Raw genomic sequence first — 24,470 nt, forward strand, 5'->3', positions numbered from 1 at the left:
TAATGATGTATACATCACTTTATTGCTGCTCGCTGTGTCGCGGTATTGGATAAAACTCAGAGGGATTTGTTTGGCGATCAAGCTGAACATCCAGTCTATTTAGACTACAGGGTAGAGCGTCCCACAAAAGGGTTTATTGACTGTTTTTTCATGAAATGTGAGAATACATCAGTAATACACAAGAGTAAAGGGGACGGAAAAATATTTATCGCTTTTCATTTTCAATGTAATACAAGTAATCTGAAAAGAGCAGTGTATGCATGCATTCAACCCTTTTTACCTTGAGGCCCCTGAATAAACCCCAATGCACCATGCCATAAACCAGATATGGGACACACAAAACATGTAAGCAAAATAAAGTTGAGCATCTAGATCTACTTCCAAAAGGCTGTTTGTCCTGTACAAGATTAAATTCATGTATGTAAAAGTGTTTAATTAATTTTAAAATGTAAGATAGCCTTAATTACATAACAATATAATACAATAAATGTCATCATGGCAGGAGTATCTTATGTTCTTTTTTTCTCATGGGACTTTTCAGTCAGATGAATATTTGAGTCACCCTCAAACATCATTATTGCGTTTTTTGGCGTTTTGCCGGCTACTGACAACTAGCTACTAGCATTAGCTGGCTAGCTGGCTAGCGCTGTTGCGTCTCTCATGGGAAAAGAGTAAATTTATCGCCGGTTGGCTGGACGACATTTGTCATTGGTTCACTTCTGACACCAACCAATACGATGCTATATTCATTGTGTGCTAAAAAGCTTAACACTACTGCTCTATAAAATATGCATTTCTGTCCTGATGCAGGTTTTAAATCTTACTGATACTGGTCTTAAAAGTTTTTAAAGTTGAATTAAAAAGAAAAAAAAATTCCTGCTGTAAAACACAGGTCCTGTTTACAGAAGCGTTTTCCTTTGATTACCTGACAAAACTTTACATGTAGATGGAAAAACAAATGACACTGGAAATGATGTAGTATGCATGTCTGGCCTGTGGAAGGCAGTACAACTTTTGTGGACTCACTAATCCATGGGGCCATTTTTGTAGAGGTGTGTGATCTGGCATGTGTAATCTATGCGTCTTCATTTATTACATAGATGTTCCACAATCTGCAGTTTTAGCTTTATCTCCAAAATATTTCCAAACGATCCGGCAGCACGGAGTAAAGATGGAAGTCTGTCTTTGTTGTGCTGTGTGCTGGTAAGAAACGGGCCTCAGAATGATGTGACTGACTTGTAATGTTTTCGATTGGGATTTACATGGTCATTATTCATATTTTTGTCTGCCCAAAACTCTGTGACCAGGTAAGACAGGTGTAATGTTTCCTTAAGCATGACTTTGGAAGCTTAATGGAGTTGTTGAGGATATGGGTGGAGGTAAATACAGGGCAATTCTGAAGAAATACTTTTAGAGGCCACAAATAACTTCACTGGAGCAAAGGTTCACTTTTCATCAGAATAACAATTCTAACAGCTGCAATTGAAGAGGTTATCTCAAGGCATATTCACATTTTAGAACGTCCCAGTCAAAGTCCAGGTCTAAATCCAATTGAGTCAGATTGTTGTTCATAGATCAACACTTACAAGTCTGATTGAGTTTGCAAAGAGAAATGGTCAACTGTCAGTCTGTAGATGTGTATAGCTGGTTACAGACATGTCCCAAAAGGACGTTCTGCAGAGCATCGACCCAGACGAACTGAGCTCTCCTTGTTAGGACAGAATTGCAGCCTGATTTGTGACTTCATCAACACTCGCCAGATTTAATTGAGGATATGATTGTTGACTCCCTCCATACATGCTTTCGCTTGCTTGCATATCAACAGCTTTGTTCCATCGATCCGGCCTCACAAGAACAAAAGCTTAGAGGAGATGAAAAGGCATTTGACCCAGCTCTGTTGCTGGGCCTTGCTAAACAGCAGGCGATTTTTATTGACTACATTGCAGCAGCAGCACAACCACTTACCCCAAGTCTGTTGTCCAGGCATTGACATCTCTACTGTAAGACAAGTCTCAACCGGCCAGGTGACCCAGAGGAATGCTTGGATGTCAATGCAAGTGACAGCTTGTGTGTGTAAGTTTGTCTCCCCATTTAAGTGTTTGTGTGTAGCTTTTAGAGGCGCAAGCATACATAGCGTGCCTGTGAATGTGCACGCACGCGTCTGCAACAAGAAATCGATGAACCCCGGGGTTAATAGCAAGGAGGAACTGACTCACGATCTCTGCTAACAAACATCGGACTGTTAGCATAACCTCAGCCCACCCCTCTCCCTGTGGAAATACACTGACATTGATTAGAAACCTCAGACTGCAGTTGAGTCTGGTTTCACTAGCTTATCTCTGACTATGTAAAGCCCTTTGCCACGAGCCCATCACTCCACTGCAAGCGAATTAGGAGGAGCCCTCACAAAAATCTGAATAAACCAAGGATGTAGAGAAAGGCAGTGCGAGGTCTAGAGTGAAATTAGGTTTTACGACGTCCTTTCAGGCATCTGGCAAGTTGAGCAGTTGTCCTCCAGTTAAGTTTAAACCTCTCTGAGACTTATGACAATGAAGTTTTCTCATGTGACTTGTCAGTCACACCATCCTATATTAAGGAAAAAAGATTATAATATTGTGATGGCGATCTGCCTAAATTACATTTACAATTATTTCCTATTTAAATATTAGAACCCTTGTGGGTTTATGTTGGTTATATTCCGATGTTTTTGTGGTTTACAGTGTGGGCAAGATTTATCTTTAATATGCAATGCTAGTTTCACTTTATGCTAACATTATGCTAAATATATCTACTTAAAAAAATCTAATTTAGTATATTGATAAAGATTAGGAAAAAGGGAATTAGGAAGTTTTCAACACAATTATTGGGGCCTGTCGAAGCAAACAAAGCATTTTAATGCCTCCCTGCAATGCATGGAAAGCTCCTATTACTCTACAGCTCATAATAACTGCCACTTCCTTTCACCATTATTGCTGCTGATACTGCTGCCTTCCCCCCACAATATATGTATCGGAACATGCAGCTGGATCTATCTGGTAGTATTTAAAAATAGCAGAATAAATCTTTTGTTTTTTGAACAATAAACAATATTTATTGTTAATCTGTAGATAAGAGATGAGCACGTTTTCTGGTAAACAATGTCTTGTGTCTAAGCAGATAAGCAGTAATTCAAAAGAGCTTATGCTAACTATCAAATGGGATCACTTCATAATAATGTTAGTTAATGTGTTCTAAAAGCACAATTGTGATTGACTTAATTTGTGCAGCAATCCAAAATGAGCATATACCCGATCATCACAACTTGTTTGAGAAAAAAAATAAAAAATCAGATTCAACTTGACAGACCACCTCTGTTCTGCTGCTGATGAGCATGTCTGGGCTGTTATGTTATGTCAATGTTTGTGTGAATATATCCAGTAAAGCCTATTGCTGTGAAGCATTTTTGCTTCTGCTTCTGTGACGTCTGCGCAACAACTCTGTCGACTCTTATCATGTTGGTGTCAACAATATTAGCTCATGTAACCCCTATCTTCAACCTTACCAGCCTGGTGTCAGATGAAAACCAGTTCAGTCTGAACACTGTTGCCACTGGGTAGTTAAATGAGTCATAAAAAGTTATCTTTGCGCGGTGGACATGCGCTTTGAGTCCACATAGAGTATCACATAGAGTACCAGATACAATACCGAGGAACCTCCAAAACATGGAGTTCCATTTTTTGTAAGTGAGCAGAGAGTCTTAGCAGAGACTAAGTGTGAGAAGAAGTTTTGAGTACAAGCATTACAAGTTTTAAGAAGGCAATAAAGTCCTGTTTTCAAAATGAAAGTGTAAGCAGAAGTATTACAAGTTTTGAGAACAAAAGACATGAAATCCTGTATTTAGACTGAAAATGTGTGCTGATAAGTTATGGCAGGAAAATTCCAGCCAGTGAGCAGAGAGTTTTACAAGTGAAGATTTGCGCCGAGCAGAGACTATGTGTGAGCACGAGAAGTTTTCAGTACAATCATTACAAGTTTTGAGAAGAAATACATGAAGTCCCTCTTTCAAAATAGAAATGGAAGCAAAAGTATTGAAACCGTGTTTTCTGGTAGCGAATTGAAACAAAGTAAACATTTGCTTTTACTTTTGTAAAATGTACCTACCGTAAAGTTCTTGTGTCTAAGCAGATAAGCAGCATTTCAAAAGCACTTAAGTTTTATAAACAATTAGAATATTGAGACATTTCAAAAGAGCAGAGGAATATGTGACAAAACAAAAAACATGGGTGCTCTTGGATTATAATTCCCATGCAGTATCAGCACATTAGTGTAGATGTTTGTACACCACAACCTTCAACCTGTAGAAAGGAGTTTTTTGCAGGATGAATGAAGATTTCTTTTTTATGTAAAAGATATGATCGGGTAACAGCATAATTGTCTGTACCTCCCTCTTTTTTCACATCATGTGTCAGGATAAAAGCCTTACAGATGAAACAACATTAGTATGTAGTGTAGTATTATTAATAATATCATGAACCTTTTGTTTTGTTGTTAAAGGATGTCAAGTTGGTTGAATTTTCACACCATTCTGTTTCTGTTATCCCAGCTTAATATCTCATAGAGTTTATTTCCTGTTAAACTGCAGCATGTTTTAAGTCAAACTTGCCCTTTTATGGAAATAGAGGAGGAAATATTCCAGTTTAAGAAGTATTATGAACTTCTACTTCACAGTTTATGTTGGAGCCACAAACATAAACATCCCTCCACATCCAAATAATGTGGCGTTCCAACATAGGGTTGAAATGTCACACCACACCCTAACATGATGTGTTCACCCTGGGTATATCTCTTCAACATCATTTTTGAACAAAGTGAATCTGGGGAAGACTGAAAGATCGAGGTTGAGGGTGAAATACTTCTTGAACATGTTTTCATATCTAAAGATTCAGTTATATTGTGTTTCCAACAAAGCTAATAAAGAAAAGCTCTTTCCTACATTTTGGTCTTTATTCTGTCTTTAAAAAAATTAGACAGTTGGCCCAATCAAACAAGTTGCTTATTTACCAAGCCCACAGGAACAACATTTGTTTCCTGTTTTTCATATCAGTTAACTCATGTTCTCTCTAGCTGCCCTTTCAGTGATGTGTAGGGAGACTCAGTAGCCTTTTACTGGATCTAATCTACAGAACATTGACTGTGGGTGGTGCTGGACAACTGACTGAGCACTCTGGCAGGGCCAGCTAATTAAACATTAGATTTCTTGACCCAGTTTAATCCCATTTTGTTTTGGTGTGATGTAAAAGCTAGAAAACAACATCCTGCATAAACAAGAAAAAAAAAAAAAAAAAAGGACGAAACAAGGAAAAGTTGAAGACTTTTTCAAAAGCAGGCTTGTTTTTTTTTGTCACTCTTCACGTTTGCATGTTGAATGATTGTGTGTTCTCTTATATATGACTAAGATTAGGCAGAGGAAGGCTGTGCTTCTTCAAGCAGGAGCCACATGATTGACGGAAAGCAGAAAGTAATTTAGTACAGTGCTGATAAGAACATACTTGCAAAAGATGTGATCAAGCAGAGAAAATGTTGTTTTCCTATTACGTTCTATCATCTCCTCTTAAATGTCTGACACTGAGTAAATTAAAAACTTTAACTAGCCATTTTATTCCTGCACAGTATTTTCTTCCATTCCACCATGATAGCCTTGTTTTTGTCTTCTAATCCATCTTTGAATGTGTATATATTCATTTTGCCTCCTCAACTCTGAATGAATAAAGAGAGAGAGAGAGAGAGAGAAAAAACGTTATATAAAAACAGGCTTATCTTAGTCTGCCAGCTTAGTTCTCACTAAGCCTCCAAGCATGGAGAATAAGAAGGAGTGAGTGTTGCTCTGGCTCTGACTGCGCTCTCTCTCTCTCTCAGCTGTTTTCAGCATCCGCTTTGGCCTGCTTGACAGCTGGAATATAATCTTAATGCAAGAGTCCGTAGTTACATTTGTTTTTCCAATGTGATTTATGGAGATTTCACCATAAACATTTGATGCTGTAGAAGTTAGTTTTTTTTCTCAGTGTGTCAGAGTTTGATTTAAACCCTCAGACTTTTGGGGTTTTGTTCGTTTCTGCTTCGTTTCTGGATTACATTGATATGTTTATTGATAATCAATGAGAATTTGGTGCAACAGAGTTTCAGGGCTGAGATGTCTGTTCATTTAGAGAATGTTTCAGAAGTGCCAAGCATTTTCTAGTGCAGCTTGAACTCTGCTGTGATAAAAATGCAACTCATTTTTATATGGTCCACAGGTAATTCACCTGAGTTTGTAATTTGGAATGTCACACTACACCCTAATGTGCTGTGTCCATCCTGAGTATACCTGCACTCACAGGCCCCATATGGCAGACACTGCAGTTATGCTCCAACCAGCATTTGAGGAAGTACCATAACTAAAGACATTTTTTCTTGGCATCTCCTGCAATTTTTAGGGATTTCTTTTAGCATTTTGCAGCCTGCTCTGAACTCGCCTAGTCAGCCAGACCTGAATTTGTTTTCAGTCATTTTGATTGTCCTCCATTTGGCAATTGGTTCCACAGATGGTGTTATAATGATGTTATATATGTTACATTTACCTAAAGCAAACAAGATAACAGTAACTGAAATGAAGAAAAACTTAACTAAAACTAAAATAATTAGTTCAGATTACATAATTTACACATTAAGTAATAATACACAATAAGCCCAACAGAATAAACCTTCATAGAGGGAAATAAGGTGAAGAGCAAAGACATCTGGAATGAAGAGTGATGTACATAATTACCAAAAAAACAAGAAAGTGGTTTAAAACCTTGGGTTTTAGCTCTTAATTACATTGTTATTTTAAAAAGATGGCCTCCTCTAACCTCTCCCCCCTCCTGTTTGTCTCAAATTTTCGATTGCTTCCAGGTGCCTGTCCTGCGTCAACGCTAACTTCCCCTGCCACTGGTGCAAATACCGCCACATGTGCACACAGAACGCCAGCGACTGCTCCTTCCAAGAGGGTCGGGTCAACACGTCCAAGGTGAGCGTTAGCGTTAGCACACACAGTGAGCCACGTTGAGCAACACGTGGACACATTTCCAAGAATGAACAGCACGCATGCACATCTGCACACATACATATGAGGGTGTGCATAGCAACCCTAGCGGTGCAGCTGGGAGCCGTGCGGCGGCTGAATGCATGTGTGTGTGTGATGGGGTGAATTAGTGCTGCTGTGAGTGGCCCAGCAGCAGCTGTTGCACTCTAAGCAGCGCTAGATTTATTCACTTATAAACAAGTCGGGGTGAATGGGTATGCAAATGGAAGCATGTGCTTGTCGTCCCAAATGTTATATTTGCATGAAAGCCCCTCATCCACTTGTGGGGCCCGGGTCTTTGTCAAGTTCTCTGACTCTCCCTGGCTTGCGCACAAACGTGGTAGACATTCATGGTAGATGAAGAAAATATCTAAAATATTCTCTGTAAAACTGTCTTTTTTTTTTTTTTTTTTTTTTTTTTTTTAATAATGGAATGTCTCATTACTGGATGCTACATATTTTTCCCCAAAACTTTCTATGGCATTTCCTTTATTTTCTTGTGACTTGTCAGATTTTTTTCCCCCCTTCTTCTTCTTTTGTGCTGCATGGATGCCAACACTCTCAGCTATTCATTCGCTGCCGCCACTTTCCTCTTGGTTTTTCACTCACTTCCATCTTTGTTTTTGGAAGAAAACTGAGATATTGAAAGGGTATAATCAGGAAAAAACATGCCGCTCAGTGCACTCAGCGTGGGTGGGTGTGAAGTAGGTGTGTGTGGGCCTGTGTTGTATGTGGCTCTCGGGTTGGAGGCTCTAGGAATTTCCTGTTGTTTTTGTGTTTGGTGTATAATTTCTTGTGTGCATCACCATTGACTTTGACTTAAAGCATCTCTAGAAAACATTCCAGTGGCTTCCAGATATACAGACATAGATAAGTATGTTGTCACCTTTGGTAAAATATTTGTAAAAACCTGAAAATAACTCCTATCTTCCAAAGCAGCAGCAATGTCCCTCTGAAACACAGAAACAAACTAGGAGTTAGGCAAGGATCTGCAACCTCTGGCTTCAGAGCCACCAGCCACCATTTCATAATGGCTTTTAGTAACTTTGGTTAAAAATGAAAAGAAAAAAAACAAAACTGCTAATATAACAATAAATGCATGTTTTTAACAGTTTTTCAGTTTGTTCCTTCAGTATTTGCTTTGAATTTCCACAGAGAATGTCACTAAATGCACTATTGATATACTGTATTTTTAGTAGAATAGTAGAGACGCACCGGTTCGCTTTTATTTTTACTACTGATACCAATCTCTGAGCTTCAGTATCGGCCAGTACTGATCCGTTACAGAAAAACAGCTGAAATGTATTTTTAAACACAGATATAAACCCACTGAATTACAAATTGATTTGATAAATCTGCACCAGCAGAGGTGATATGAATGCTGTGCCATGCATTCACAGATACTTGAAAAATAACTAATATATATATTTTAATCCTAATCTTTATCATTATCACAATAGTTCCACAAAATATCAGCATATAATTCTTAGTCCCTATCACCCAGCCTTATTTTGTGAGCTACAATGGGTAAAGTTGCAATCAGAAGGTTGTAGGTGTGATTCCAGCTTCCACTTGTCACTTAACCCCAACTTATTTTAAGATGGGATTTTTTTCTCCTCCACTGAATAAATTTCTTCAAATTAAAAGCTGGGCACTTTTAAAATGTTCTGTGTAATAAAAAAAATAAAAAATAAAAAAATGACCAATAAATTTTTTGTTCATGTATAAGAGCAAAAATATCTGGCTGCAGTTTAAAGTGTTTGAGAGTTATGTCTGAAAGCAGAGGAAGAAACAGTAAACAGGAAGTCGTACTCGTCCCACAGCCACAGACAGATCACTGTTATTGACACGGCAGACAGCAAGGAGACAACTCCGGGCTTCCGATGCATCCTCCTGCTCTCTGTCATTGAATAGGTAGTATTTTGAAGCCACGCATATGCTCACTTTGGCCAACAGCGCTAGTTTTGTCACACATTTATCTCCTCCAGTCTCGATTTTGTTCCAATTTGCCAGTTCGTAGCCTCCGCTGAAGGCAATATTGCCCATCACCGCTGCCTGCAAAAGTTTCCCCCTGTGTCATTAGCAGTCAGTTGCCGGAGTGATTGAATTCACAGTACACTATTTATATTCCCAAAGGCATTTGTCATATTTCTCGAGGCTGACTTCACTTCATATCTGATAAAACTCATAGCATCTGTGAAAATGCGGCGTTGGAAACTCGCCAAAGATTCCCTTTTCTTCTCCGCACATGTAAAAAGATAACTAGTTGTTTTTTGGGGGAGTGTTTTACCATTTTTGAGGTAAATATTATTCTCCACTGTCACTTCATGGATTTGTAAATGTATATAAATCAGCTCTTTTGTGACAGCAGATAAACAGAGAAGCACATTAGAGGCGACCAGGCAGAAAATTGCCAGAGTCGGAGAAACACTTGAGAAGGCCATCAACGGGAAAAGGCGCATAAACACAAACAATGAGAGAAACAAACACCGGCGCAAACAAACAACAGAGGGAAACAGATTTGCTGTGCTCCAGTGAATCCCAGCATTGGGAGCCAGTGGAGCTGATTGGGCTGCGGCCGTAGCCCCCCTGGGGTCTGGGGGGTGGATTCAGATGACTTTATTTAGATTCAAGGAAATAGGGGGAAAAGGCAATATTAAAAAACCAGCAGAAAACCTAATAGAAAAACCGGTTTGTTTGCATGTTTTATTTTGAGCATGCCTTCTTATTCTGCTGCTGCTGATTGCATTTTGCCCGCCTGTTAATTAAGGCATTCATTCATTTTGTATGTCGTTTTGTCACTCAGGATGTTTGATGTCCCACAAATAAATTAATGCAGAATGTGACTGACAGCAGAGATGGAAACTGACTCCCAAATAATCTCTGATTGAAGCTTTTTTTAAATTATTTATATATTTTTTTTTTGCGTTTTTACTTTGTTAGTGTAGATTCTCACTCAGCCAGGACATGATGACCTTGAGAGTTTTAAATTGTTATTTTGATGACCTTTCACCTTTGCTCCAAGAAGCTTCTTAAATTCTGAAACTTCAGGTTGGAGATATCAGACAAATAATGAGGCGATTGTTTGAACCCAACAAGCTCACATAAATTCCTGTCCCTAGCCCTTATTCAATCCCCAGTTAGTGTCTTTAACATCAACAGTCCTGACAAGATGCCAACGATGCCAACTTATATATTGTTTCAGTCTCAAGTTATAAGCTTCTGTGTAGCTGCATCGGAAGACAAGCCAACGCTGCACTGTAGGTGTTAGAAAGATGAAACCAAAATGAATTTGTCAAAATCAGTGCCTCACAAAATGGGTATGCACTGTATGTGATACCCATGAGCCCCAAGATTTAGTTGAAATATTTTCTCTGCTGTTTATTTAGTGAGAGTATACCGACTCTCAATTCATTTGAAAATATGATTAAATACAGTTACTGTGAGCAGTTCAATGACATAAATCACACTTTATACATATATATATATATATATATATATATATATATATATATATATATATATATATATATATATATATATATATATATATATATATATGACTGGTATCTTAAAGAAATGGGAATGTTTTAATGCAGCATTATTTGTGTTTGTGGGACTGTGATTGTTGTCATGTAGTCAATCTCAGATTATTGGGATGAACAATAATATTGTTTGAAGACCTTTTTACACAGATTTAATGGACATGATGTAATATTGCATGCGATTTGCTGCCAAAGATAGATACACTTTATATTCAAAAGAACACTTAACACTGGAACTGATAAATAAAATAAACTAAACAACCAAAAATAAAATGGATTCTCAGTTTCCATTAACAAAAAGTTTACTAGAATAAAAACTAAACAACATAAAGCCAACGTGGAAATAAATACTGCATTCAACCAAAACAGTGCAGATTATGAAGTCTGTATACTATATTGCCCTTCAGTAATTAGATTTAATTAATTAGAGACAATGGGAACATCAGACCACCTGATGCAATAGTTCACATACACAATATTTTGCCCCGATTTTCCCCTTATGACAATCTTAGAACGTTGGACATTGTAAGATTTTGTAACCAATCATCTTGTAGTGTGTGGTGTGTTACAGTAGACCATCATGGCCGCTCCGATCTAAATCAGGGGTTTTCCCCGACAGAGCATTTATGCAGCCTGTTGAATGTCACAGGTAGCCAATCAGAAAGCGCAGATTCCACTCTGTGCTTTCTGAGGGGAAATTACGGAGAGGAATCTCAAACAGCGGACAGTAGACATTGGAGATGATATGTGGAAACAGCATTAATGTTTATTCAACATTTCATGCAAAGAGTATAGAAATGACAAGGATAGGAGTTGGAGCAAAATTGCTACTGCAGTTGATAAACCCAGCATTGATTAATGCCTGGTTTTAAAATTAGTTGTAGACATTATTTTGTATCCATTGTTTGACACCACACGGCATGATCAATCCCAATCAAACCGTTATACCTAGAATTTCTGTCGGCCAATGTGTGGTCGCTCAGGTTTTGAAAATGGAGCACAAACAGCCGACAACTGGAGGATTGTGCAGTGTGCGCTGGCCATTACACTAAGGAAATGAGGAAATGAGAGGTCAGTGGAGAGCACTGCAGTTGAGACTTTTTTCATTCAGTTTCATTAACAGAAAGAGAAAAAGGCCGTAAGAAATGTTAAAGCCAATAATTAAAATGAGGTCAATACTTTTAATTTATCACGTGATTAATTGATTTATTGTTTATGGCGTCAGGCCTAGTCACAGCCACACAGTTCCAGAACAAATAAGTAATTATCACTTTTTTGTTTTCAGAATAATATCTCCAACAAAATTTTGAAACAAAAAAAACCGCGTCTGTATTGCAAAAGGTGGCTCTTGATTTTGAAGGCACATCACTCCTTTGAGTCCAGTCTCTCCTTTTATTTATTTATTGTTTTCAGTCCATCAGCAGCAACATTGAAAATACAGATTTTTAAACATTTTGGTGAAATTAAATTGTTTTCTGTTCGTTTTTCCTAATCATGTTTGTAGAAATTGCAGCTCAGAGAAGGATGTTTCTCTCAGTGTGATGTGTTCATTAAGACAACGCCTGAGTGAAGTCATCCGAATCTGTCAAAGGAAGTGCTCATTACGAACCAGAGCCGGTTCTGCATCAGCCGCTCCGAAACAGTTTAGTTAACCGTCGAGGCGGTGACCTTTTCAGAATGTGGAAGCGCATCGCGCCCTCTAAGACTCAGCCTACAGTGTGAACTGACTTTCTAGCTGTCTTTCTCCTTCTTTTGTGTTGCTCCATTCCCTTCTTTCTATGCTGATCAGACTTTGCCTTTCTCCTTGCTTTTCCTCCCGTTTTTTACATATATTTGCTCTTTCCTCCAGCCTGGACTTCTTACTCCTAAACGAGTGTACTTTCTGCTGCACAGAGGTGTGCACCAGCAGCTTTGTAGTCCTGCCTCATTAATTACCATTAGCATGCTGCTATAAACTCCACATGTGCACAGGATGAATAAAGATACGCAGATCAGCGATAGCTTTCGCGCCACTAATTAGAGAATGCATCAAGTTGACGACTGAGCCGATCAGACGGTCGTACTTTGCTGTCAAGTCAAGTCGCACGGCGGCAGAGGACAGCAGCGCACCAACACACACAAAATGATCAGCTCACGTCATCAAAACCCCTGAATGGTGAAGTTAATAGCACTGATTAATGTTCTGCTGGAAGCGGCATGTTACTTCAACACGTCTCTGCTAACTTAACAGGCCGGTCACACACTCCCTAATGGCAACAGGCAAGTGATACGCCCAGTTACACAGCATGAACGGCTCCGGAACATTTCTCTATGGAACACGCAGAGGCTTTTCTTCTGGGATTGATCTGTGTTTTACTCCAGTTATTTCTGATCAGCACACGTTTCATAGTGGTGAAAATGTGTGTTCAAGATGACTCAGTGTTAATTCACATCATTTTGCATTTGGGTCAAAATGTTCAATGTTGGTCCCACTTTCTTGTTTTTGCTACACAACTTATAAACATAAAGTCTTACGGCTGCTTTTCAACCATTTTCTTCTTACCGCTCCTCTGCAAAGGCCAGATTTGTAGAGTTGAATTAATTCAATTCAAAAGTATTTTATTTCATCTTTTCCTTCAGCTTCTTCCCTTTAAGTGTCGCCAAGGCGAGTCATCCGTCTCCATGTAACCCTATCTTCCGCATCTTCTTCTGTCACACCAACTACCTTCATGTCCTCTTTCACTCCAGGCATAAATCTCCTCTCTGTTCTTCCTCTGGGTCTCTTGCTTGGCAGGTCCATACTTTGCATCCTTCTTTTAAAGTATTATCTGTCTCTCCTCTGTACATGTGATTTTTTACCAATAACTGCTGATCCAGCTCCTTTGCTGTTGCTGCTTCTTTTTAAGTCTCTTTTTGTGTATTTAGTTAGAAATCTGGGCAGAGAGGCAATGGATTTGGGTTTGGTTGAACGGTACTTCAATTGGGGGTATCAGAGTAAACAGGGCTGACTTTTACTTGATTATTCACTATATTGTGTTGGTCTACCGAATAAAAATCCCGTCAACCTATGAGAATCCTTCTACACCTGTATGTCAGGTAGGTAAGCGTGATGTTCCAGTGGATCAGTGTTTACAGATCAGCAAATGCTCGTAGGTAATGCCAGAAGAAAAGCCTTGGATCTCTCCAGCTCATCTTATTTTCCCTGTTTGATCCGTAGCCCAATGAGCCCTCTCCTTTTGTTAAATGGCTCCCTCATTCCCTCAACAAGTCAATTAGCTGGAGCCAGACACTCTCTCCCTTTGTCTCTTAGCTATGGGTGTTGGGGTTACAGCTGTCTCTTCATTGTTTCAGATTGCTGGGACTCGGGCTGTTGATGCGCAGCTCGGAGCAGCCCGGCTTTGGAAGCTCTTAAGCTGGAACTGGCACATACCAGGCTTCCCCTTCTCCCTCTGGGTCTTTCTGGCTGGGGGAAGCTGCTTGCCACTGATAGGCTCAAACTTTATAATGTGTGCGCGTGTGTTTAAACATGCTTATACACAATTTAATTATTTATTGTGTATTAAAGCTTAAAGATGCCTCTCTGATCATTGCCCTGTTTAATGGAGAGCGGCAGCGGAGATGAGAAGCAAAAGGTATCCACGTTATGGGAGGACGGTGGTGTTGCTCTAGTTGTTGAAGGAGCATTTTAGCTTAAACCACAATACTATACTGTTTGCAGAGTTTATATTACACCAACCTTTGTGCCTTTGCTCTATTTAAAATACCTTGTTAGAGAGTATTGATGAACCACTACCATAGTCTCAACTCTTTTGTAGTTGCTTACAGGTTTCCTATACAGCCGTTGTTCTATGTGTTGCTTCATCCACAGGGTCTGGACCCTCACATCTTGAGAAATTATTGCTTCCTGGAGGCGTTGACTCTGTTGAAGTTTGAAGTCATTGAGTCTGATTTTACTGAATTGTTAATGTCTGGCCATGTTTTATGTATGTAATGCACAAGCAGAAATGCGTAGGACAGCAAGAGTTAGTGTGTTTTCACACCTTAATAGTCTGGTAGTTCAATTGGGGCCCAACATTTGTTTTATTTTCAACTGATGCAGTTTTCTTTCCCAATGTACATTATCAAACAAACTAAACCCTTTGACCAACCCGTTTCCCCCCTTGGTTGCAGTGGCACTGCACCAAGAACCACTGAAGTAAACAACATAAAAGCCTCTGAAGAAAACAGAGTCCAACTTCCTTTTTTATAAAATGTAAAAAACAAAATCAAGTGGTGTTAGATTTCACCAGTTTTAGGATTTCTCTTTTGTCTTTGGCAAAGACTACCAGATGTTTCTTGTGCTATCCTTAGACTTGCACCTTTCTTTATTTAGTATTTACCCAAAATGGCCTGTCTACTTCCTGCTTTTGGAGAAATCTCCCATCCACTTGGCATTCACGTGTGTACTTGAACCACATCAGACCTAAGTTTGCAGGCAAAGACAATTTTCTGTTTTGTTGCGCAATGGAGTTCCATTCACATCTCCCCAAATGAGCCAGACTGTCTAAGCAAACAAACTGGATTTCAATTAAAGCAGACTAAACAGGGGTGATGTGAATGCACCTCTAAATCCACTACCACCTTTATATGTGAGAATGGAGAGTAATGTGATGTCCACGTCTATATCTTGCCATAAGTTATTTGTGTTTAGACCCAGTTCTGTTTTGGTCTCATCTGATCCTGGCACCTTCTTCCACATGTCCGCTGCGTCCCTTCACCTCACCCTGCATGAAAGCCACGTAGCGTCTCTGTTCCTTGGCCTTTGTGCTCTTTCTTTTTTGTATGAACCTGACTTGATACGTGATTCATCTGTTTTCTCTGTCCATAAAGGTCTACAAAATATTAGTTGTATTACCAGCTGTATTATGACAAGAACTCAGACTGGGCAGTACATAAGTTCAAAACATTTTGAGAGTACTCGTCATTAAAACTTGGATCTATTAGGTCCGCTGATTTTAGCAAAAACATGCAGGATGAGAGCAGGAGATGAAGGAATAGAAAGGTTTAAAAAATAATTTTGAAGGAGGGAAAAGTAGGGGGCAGATGACGGCCAGTTGGAGGAAGATGAATTGAGGACAGCTGTGTTGGAGTGGTGGAAATCATTAACACGAAGCGAGAGAAAAGGCGGCACTTGTCAATGAAAGGAGGAGCGGAGGAGGATGCGAGAGATGTTTAACCATTCGCGAGATGAAAGGATACTTGAGTGTCATGACTCTAACCGTGCCTTGTGTCTCCATAATATCTACTCGATAATTCCATATCATTATCTAATGTTATCTGCCCGGCCTTTAATCTTGTCTTTAAGCACAGCTTCTAAAAGCGTTTGATTATGGTATAGATTTACATTTCGGTTTTTAGAAATTGCTTTTGTCTGCAGAACATGAAACACAATCAATGTTAGTGATGAATTTGCCCTGGATTTTAGGTATCTTTCCCTTGTTTCTTATTGGTGTCTATAGTATTTGCTTTTGCCTTACTGTGGTACCATACCCTATAAAACTTTCCTTATGTTGCTGTGAAGTTCAATGAATTTCATTGGGATTTCACTTCATAAACTAGCACAACTTAGAAAAATAATATAGTATTGTACAAAAAAGTAAATCTGGCGTCCTGGTTTGCTCCGTTGTTTGACCAGGTACACACCATTTGCAGAATCTATAGATTGACCAGGGTTTGATTCCTGTTCTTAGAAAACAGTTGGTTGCATGAGTCTTTCTATTTCTTAAAATCCCAGTGAAATACATTGAAATGTGTTGTTACAAACTTTATTAAACCAGGATAAAGCTCCTTGAGATCCGAGATCTATTTTACACGAGTGTCTTGACAACAATACTGTTGAAGTATAGCAAAATGTGAAAAAGGTTTTATTTGGAAGCCACCATATAGAACACATAGGGGAATAAATTGTGAACTCAGTCATATAAACCTTTGCCAATATTTATTGAGTTTACTGACCTTTACTCCTTCCCCCATTGCACTGGCTTAATAATTCTCACCCCAGCCCTTTCGTTGTTCCTATTGCACACAAGTAATCACACGTGGAAAATTGGTTTTAAGACTTCTGTTGTTGCTCACTGTCTCATTGGGTAAATTAAATGACCATTAAACAGTTGAGCGTTGTGAAGGGGAACATTGAGCTAAAATGTCTTCCCCTCTGACTAATTTCTTTCCTGTGGTTGTGTTCATAAGCGAAAAAAAGATAAATATAACTGGAAGGTTTTTAGCTCCTGACTGTCCAGCCAAATCCACCCAACCAAGAACTTATGTTGCTACTTTTAAACAATAACGTATTCTACTTGATGGTTTATCAGTTGAAAAATCTGCATTAAAGCAGCAGGCGCTTAATGCAGAATTTGTTGCATTAAGGTGAGCTACATTTCAAGATTGTGTGCATGTGTACCTTTGTGGCTGAGCGGCCATTGTGGAGAGTTCATAAATGTGTCTTTAAGAAATTATAAGAATATGTTTTTCTTCTTTGTGCTGAGTGGTCATTATCTAAAGTGAGGCTGTGTTAGAGGGAACAAAATATAGTTTTATTACAATATTAAAATCACAATAAATGGATTAGGTTTGACACCTTGTACCAGCAGTTAGAGTAATTAGCATGGCTAGCTTCTGAAAAGCAGCGGTCTGCCTTAAGTCTTAAAGAAATGTGATTCTCAGTTTAACATTTGAGATTTCAAGCAGCATGGATAAGGACAGAAGAGCTTTTAGCTCTAAAGGTGCAATTTCTCTATAATCAGTCTAGTCTTTATGTAATTCATGTCACTGACATAAAGCTAGTTACTTGCATTGTTTTTCATTTGGTAAGAAACCAAAGAATGTGGTCAACTTAACATTGTAGCATCTAGCTATGGTACATTCACTGATTGGGTTTTAGGGCCAGAACAGCCAAAAAATAGACAATTCCAAACTCCAAGTTTTTTTTTTGTTTGTTTTTTTTGTGCATCTTTATACAAAACCAAGGTATGAAGAGGAGAGGATATGTATCTTTTCTTCCCAAAATTTTAGCAGTTTATACAAAACAGCTTGAACATTCTACAAAGTATGACAACAGTAGTAGTATTACTTAGACATTGTGTTCAGGCTAAAAGAAATCACAAACAGAAATAGACAAAATGCCTCACAGTCCTCATTCAATAGTGTGTTCTAAGAGAACTGTCTTTAGGAACACTTGTACCATCTTCTTGCATACCTGTTGAGGTCCACTGGTGTTATGTAGACCCACATTAACCATTTGAATTGGATCATTTTAGGAGCTGTGTTGATAGAGCTGTTGTTGGCCAGTTTACATGCTGTTTGCCAATCTTCTTCAAATAACTCCAGCAGTGAATCTACCTTTCAAGACTTTAGTCTGAAATGAGGTTCTTCAGTTATGTGTAACATCTCTGAGAAATAAAACTCTGATATACCACCTTTCTTCAAACTTTCCTTTAACATCTTTTCTAAAGTTATCTGGGAAGCTTTCGTTAGCTCATTATTTTGACTCGTAGTTATAAAGTTTCTGAGTTGAAGATATTTAAAGAAGTGTTTCTTATCTAGGTGGAATTATGTTGTAGATCCTAAAAGCTCATTAGTATGCCTGAGTCTGGTACATAACGATTTGGAGTCTTTTGTCTTTCCATGCTCTAAACGTTGCATCAGTTCTACCAGATACAAAAATTTGGTTTCCCCACACTGGACTGAACAGAAACAGTTTGGCTTATTTAAAATTTATTTTACATCTCTCCACATTCTTATTATATTTTTAAGAAATGGGTCTGTTTCAGAAGCCTTATTATTGAATTTCAACATAAATGTGAAGGGAGAATCAATTATAAATCCTGAGTCTCCATGTCAGTCCAATGTGGAGAATAATTACTGTAATAAAACATCATTGACCTCAACTGCACACCATAGTAATACATGTGAAAATTTGGGCACTTCAAGCCTCCACGGTCTTAACGAAGGTAGAGTAAGGACTGAGGTTATTTCCAGGTTAAATGACATTGCTAATCGTGGGACATTTTGACATGAAGAATGGTAAGATTTTAACTTCAAATTTCCACCATTCATACCTTGTTATGCATCAGTAGATGTAAGCCACACTCTAAATTCAGCAGGCACCCAATAATCTGTCATCTCTTCATATTTATTGCCCATTTCTAGACACATTTTTCTTTGCAGTTTCACTTGCTTTTCAAACATAAGGAAGTGGTAATATCTTTCCCCAGTTAAATTATATAAACATTATGTATTCAGTTTTGTAATATTTTTAAGACTGAATTTGAAAAATTCTTCAGATTAAGCTGTTATGAAATCAGTCTGTTTTTATTCATGCATCTCCAGTATATAATGGCATAAAGCCTTTATCTTTACTGCTTCAACTATCTCCATATTCCCCACAGGAAAGGGCTGTAAGTGGGTGGACACTCCAAAAGGCTTCCAGCGCAGTTCAAAGTGCCTTTTATTGAACAGAAGAGTCCCCATTCTGCTGCGATGGGGTGCCTGCCCTCCTTCCACCTGAGACTACGACTGGGAACTTAGTCGAAAAGTTTTCTTGTTGAACTGAAGCACAGGGGATGAGTCAAAAAACAAAGATGAAACAAGCTTTGTAAAGGCGTGTTTTTTGGGGGGGGCCATGTTAAATTTTCTTGCAATTTAGTATAGTATGTATGAGTTTTCTTTGTCTGGTGATTTTTAAGCTTTACCAAACCAGATTCAGAACTGATTAAGAAGGTGAAAGTCACAACCTCATGCCCTTGACTGTGAAAGTTTGAGCATTCATCACTGGCTTTTACACTGACCTTGAAAAGGTTGCCCGACTCCAAGCTGGATCACAGAAGTCTCTCGTTATTCCCTGGGTCGTGATTTAAAATAGATTGTAGGACTCCTTATGGATAGTTCCCATGTGGCAATGAGCACTTTGCCATTCTCCAATGCTATAAAACAAAATTCATCAAATTTTGAACCTGCAGGCCAAAAGTAAAAAAGAGCACAAAACTTCACCTAGACAGGCAGTTCTGGATGACTTCTTATCTGACATATATCCACGGTGATACCCTCTGAACTACACACACACACACACACACCCACACACACACACACACACACACACACACCCACACACACACACACACACACACACACACACACACACACACACACACACACACACACACACACACACACACACACACACACACACAAACAGATATTTTAGGAGCAGCTATTGATTGGGTAACTGATTCTTATCGTCTACATCCTCCTCTTTGACCATCCAGACCTGATAGCATCCCAACAGATAGCTACACAATCACACGTATCCATCAGCGATAACACTCAGGACACAACTATTCTAATGGACTCTTTCGATAAAGGGCTACGTTGTCAGTCTAGTAGATATCTCACTAAAAGCAGTATCTTTTTGCAGTTTTCATGAACTAGGAAAGCAACAGCCACTGGATCTGGACTTGAGTCTCAAAATTGAGTTGAACTCAAGTCACAAACACAAAGAATGAAACTTCTGAGACCTGACATAGACTCAAGGTCTTGGATTTGTCTTAAGCTAAACCCCTTTTTCATTATCAAGTCAATCTAACTAATGTTTCGGTTCAAGCCAAGTTGTGTCTTAATGACATTGTTCTTAAATTAGATATTTTTTAGTTTGCTTGCTCCGGTAAAAAAAAAAAAGTTGAAAAAGAGAAAAAAATCTGTTAAGAATCTTTGTGTGTACCGTTGCATGAATTGCCTCCCCATAGATTGAGTGGTGAGACCTGCAGGGATTTACTGCATGATCCGCTGTACATCTGGTATGTGAGAGTGTGTTACCTCCTGTTAAATTTATTCTCTAAGGGTATAACTGTATTAGCGTGTCCAACTGAGATATTGCTGAACGGATTACTTTCTCTCTTCTACTGGGACGTTTGGTCATCATATCAGCGTCTCTTCTGTGTGTGGGGAGAAGAAAACTGGTCAATGGGGTCTCGCCCCCTTCTTTCTGAAACGCTCCATTGGTCTGTGACTTTAGTCCGTTGGGACCATCCACACCGCGTTGACCCCCTCTCACCTCCTCTAATACACACACAGACAGACACACACGGCCCTCCTCATCCATCATACTCTGAGGTTGACTGTGTCTCGGTGAGGTGGCCCTGACGGTGACAGCCAGCAGCCAATCGGGGAACTCGGCTCATGTGTGACATCGCTGTCAGTGTAGCGTTTTCATCGTGATGAAAATCAAGAAGAAGAAGGAAAAAAAAAAAAGCAGGCAAACAAAAATAAAAATCTGGGATGTGTCAGGGCTTAACAGAAATCAAACAATTGTCATTGTTTTTCACGTTTTTTGTCTTTGACCTGAATTAACTCTCTTTTTTGTTTTCTTTTACAAATAAACTCTCTGCTGCAGCTTCACAACGCGTTCCTTGTCCTCGGAGAGTAAATGCAGGCCTCCCATTATTTTTTTTTCTCTTGTTCACACAGCCATAGGAAGACAATAAGAGAATGGGGGGCTGAAGGGAAAAGAGAAGTGATTTAGGGCATGAAGACTGAGGAGGAGAGGAAAAGTCGATATGAAAATGCAGCCGGGTGTCGTAGGCAGCTGGAGTTCATGACTGCAGGCGTTGCAGTGGTTAAATAAACCACAGGCCAGATAGAGACCAGAGGAGATCAAATGTTAGGAAGATGTGTACACACATCTTTCCAGTTAGATTGGAAAACTGTGTTGTTTTGAAATAGTGCATGTGAAGCCCTCTGGTGTTCTGTTACATAACTACCGACTGTATCCTGAACTTCCTGTCCAGGAAAAACTGAAGAAACTTTGGCTCTTTTAGGTGACACAGGATCTACAGTGGATCTCAAAAGTCTGTGCACCTTGATTAAAAAGCCCAGGTTTCCCTCATGTATACAAAATGAGACTCTGATTAGTAATTGTTTAATTTCTACCTTGAATTCACCAAAAATTATGTAGAGTTTTAACTGCTGAACTGGCAAATTTCTTGGAGTTAATGCAGTCTTTGTTTGGTAGGTTGTCTATCAGAATTCCAAGCCTTGACCTTACCTTGCAACAGTTTGCCTCTCCTGTACACCACAAAGGATTTTTCCTCAGAATTATTTTGACATCATTTGAAAATGTAAGAGTTCTTATCGTAAAGCATGTATCATTTGTAAAAAATTATTCTTCAGCTTTATTGGCACCTGAAGTTTAGGGTCTAACTGGGTGGTATTTGGGATCACTCACAAATGTCAACCACTTTGGGCCAAAACACACTTCTATGTGAAGAAAAGTGACTGCAGAACAGGATGCCAGCATGTTTCACTGTTCCCATGATGCTCTTTTAGTGAGGTGTTGAGGTGTTTTCATGCCAAGTACAGCTTTAGAAATGATGTCAAAAAGTTCAAGTTCACTCTCAGCATATCATAAGTGACTAGGAGATTAACCGAAGCAAATATGTTTTCTTTGGAGAAGGATTTTATCCTGCAACCCTATTCATTATCCTGGAAACATGGAGACTATGGAAAGTCATCACCTTTAGAATACATTCATACATGGACATTTATGTAACTCTCACAGTGTTGATAACTTCTAAGCATTCAGATGCCAATCTGATGTCTTATTGAGATTTTTTACTTTCTTGCAAACTCTAGTTTGAGCTAAAGATTGAGAAAATTAAAATGAAATTTCAGATATAAAAAAGCTCTTAGGCATAAACTCAAGAAAAGTGACTGTTAAACTGTAATTAAAAATGTTCTTCAAAAATGTTTTATACAGAAAACACTAAAGGTAGAAATTTTTTTTTGAAATATTGTATCATTGGATCATTTATTTCACTCTTTATTTAGCCTTTTTCACATGGATATCTGTATTTTAAGATCTCGTATATTTTTTCCCAAACCACCTAAATCCCTCGTTCAAGTTCAGTGAAGTTGTTTGTCTGTTTTTACTCAAACGTCGCTGAAAACTCTGCATGCCAACCCACACCATGCAAAGTCTACAGCATTGATGTCTGCTTTGCACTGTGGATTGTAGCGAGGCCATCACAGCAACAAATAACTCGACAATTGTGATTGATCCATTCGCTATGCGTTTAAAAGGCACTCGGTTTTCCTTTGTGGAACACAAATGCACACATGTATCGGGCTGTCATTGAATCAGGTCTGCTGACAAGGCCAACACAATAAGACATGTTGTTTTTCTAGCAACCACTTTCTCAATTTAAAAGCTAAGTCAATCCTCGCAATGCAATGCGAGGGCTGTTTGTATTGTCTTTGATAAATTCTTCCGTCTTTTCTGTGCTGCAGAAGATTTAATAATTGTTGAGTGTTTTTTTGGCCTTCCACAAACTTTAAGTTATTTTTTTTATTGCACCTTTGCAACTCTTGATGCAACGGTCCAAATTTCAAAATGATGCAGAAGCACATTTTTTGACTGACATAAATGCTCATTCATTCAAACACTTACATAGGCCAGTCGCAATGAGCTATATATAAATTAATCACATAATAAATTAAAACGAGCTGGATTATTTACATTTGCAAGATATTTTCTCTCATTTCTCTCTCTCTTTCTACCAAAGAGTGGATGACAAAAGTCTTTGGTCTGGTGCATTTTTTTAAACTAAATACTTTGTTGAAGGACAATTTTGTTTCCAAATACGTCCATGTCCATTGTATTGGATGTGTCAAGTGTTTTGTTGATATATTTTGGATGTTTAAAATGTCTTAAAGTTCCAGTGTTGAATTTTTGTTAGAAATTAAAGTATATTGATCTTTAAAGGTGTCATTGCCATATTATCCCATTGGCATAATGTGACTTGAAGATGGTGTCAAAGCCATAAAGTTATTCATTGCAATAACTTCTGGGACAAATTATCGTCCAGCAAAATTCATTGTAACTGACCTACTCTGCCAGCATATTCACTAGCAGTTGTTTAACTCTCACTAACTATTTCTACCAGAAAAACAAATTGATGTTTCTGATAAAAGCGTAACCTATAATTCAAATCAATCAATCAATCAATCAATCAATCAATCAATCAATCAATCAATCAATCAATCAATCAATCAATCAATCAAATTTTATTTGTATAGCACATTTCAGCAGCAAGACATTTCAAAGTGCTTTACATCATAAACACAAAAACACAAAGTCATGCATCATGGAATAAACAATACATTGTTACATATTACATTTCAAATACAATTCTAAACAGGTGTGTTTTTAGTTGCGATTTAAAAGAAGTCAGGGTTTCTGCTGTTTTACAGTTTTCTGGAAGTTTGTTCCAAAGTTTTGGTGCATAGATGCTGAAAGCTGCTTCTCCTCTCTTGGTTCTGGTTCTGGGATGCAGAGCAGACCAGAACCAGAACCAGAACCTGAGAGGTTTGGAAGGTTGATACAACAAACAGCAGATCTTTGATGTATTGTGGTGCTAAACCGTTCATTGATTTATAAACTAACAACAGTATTTTAAAATCTATTCTTTGAGCTACAGGGAGCCAGTGGAGGGACTTTAAAACTGGTGTTATGTCTCTATCTTCCTGGTTTTAGTGAGAACGTGAGCAGCAGCATTCTGGATCAGCTGCAGCTGTTTGATTGATTTGTTGGACAGGCCTGTGAAGATGCTGTTGCAATAATCAATGCGACTAAAGATAAACACATGGATGAGTTTCTCTAGATCTGGCTGAGACATTAGTCCTCTAATCCTGGAGATGTTCTTCAGGTGATAGAAGGCTGACTTTGTAATCGTCTTTATGTGGTTCGCAAGGTTCAAGTCCAAGTCCATCACTGCTCCCAGGTTTCGGGCCTGATTGCTAGTTTTTAGTTGTAATAACTGAAGCTGTGCATTGACGTT

General features: G+C 38.6%; 1 protein-coding gene across 1 annotated transcript in view; it reads left to right on the forward strand.

Moving 5' to 3' along the window:
• The window catches only part of LOC129371592 (plexin-A1-like), a 260,658-nt gene that overhangs the window by 147,471 nt on the left and 88,717 nt on the right, over positions 1–24,470 (forward strand). The window contains exon 9 of the mRNA XM_055048267.1: positions 6,910–7,024. Coding sequence (XP_054904242.1) covers positions 6,910–7,024 — 115 coding nt within the window. The remainder of the gene's footprint in view (positions 1–6,909; positions 7,025–24,470) is intronic.

The sequence above is a fragment of the Poeciliopsis prolifica genome, unplaced genomic scaffold (genome assembly GCF_027474105.1).
Source record: "Poeciliopsis prolifica strain line A6 unplaced genomic scaffold, Auburn_PproV2 SCAFFOLD027, whole genome shotgun sequence".
Taxonomy (NCBI): domain Eukaryota; kingdom Metazoa; phylum Chordata; class Actinopteri; order Cyprinodontiformes; family Poeciliidae; genus Poeciliopsis; species Poeciliopsis prolifica.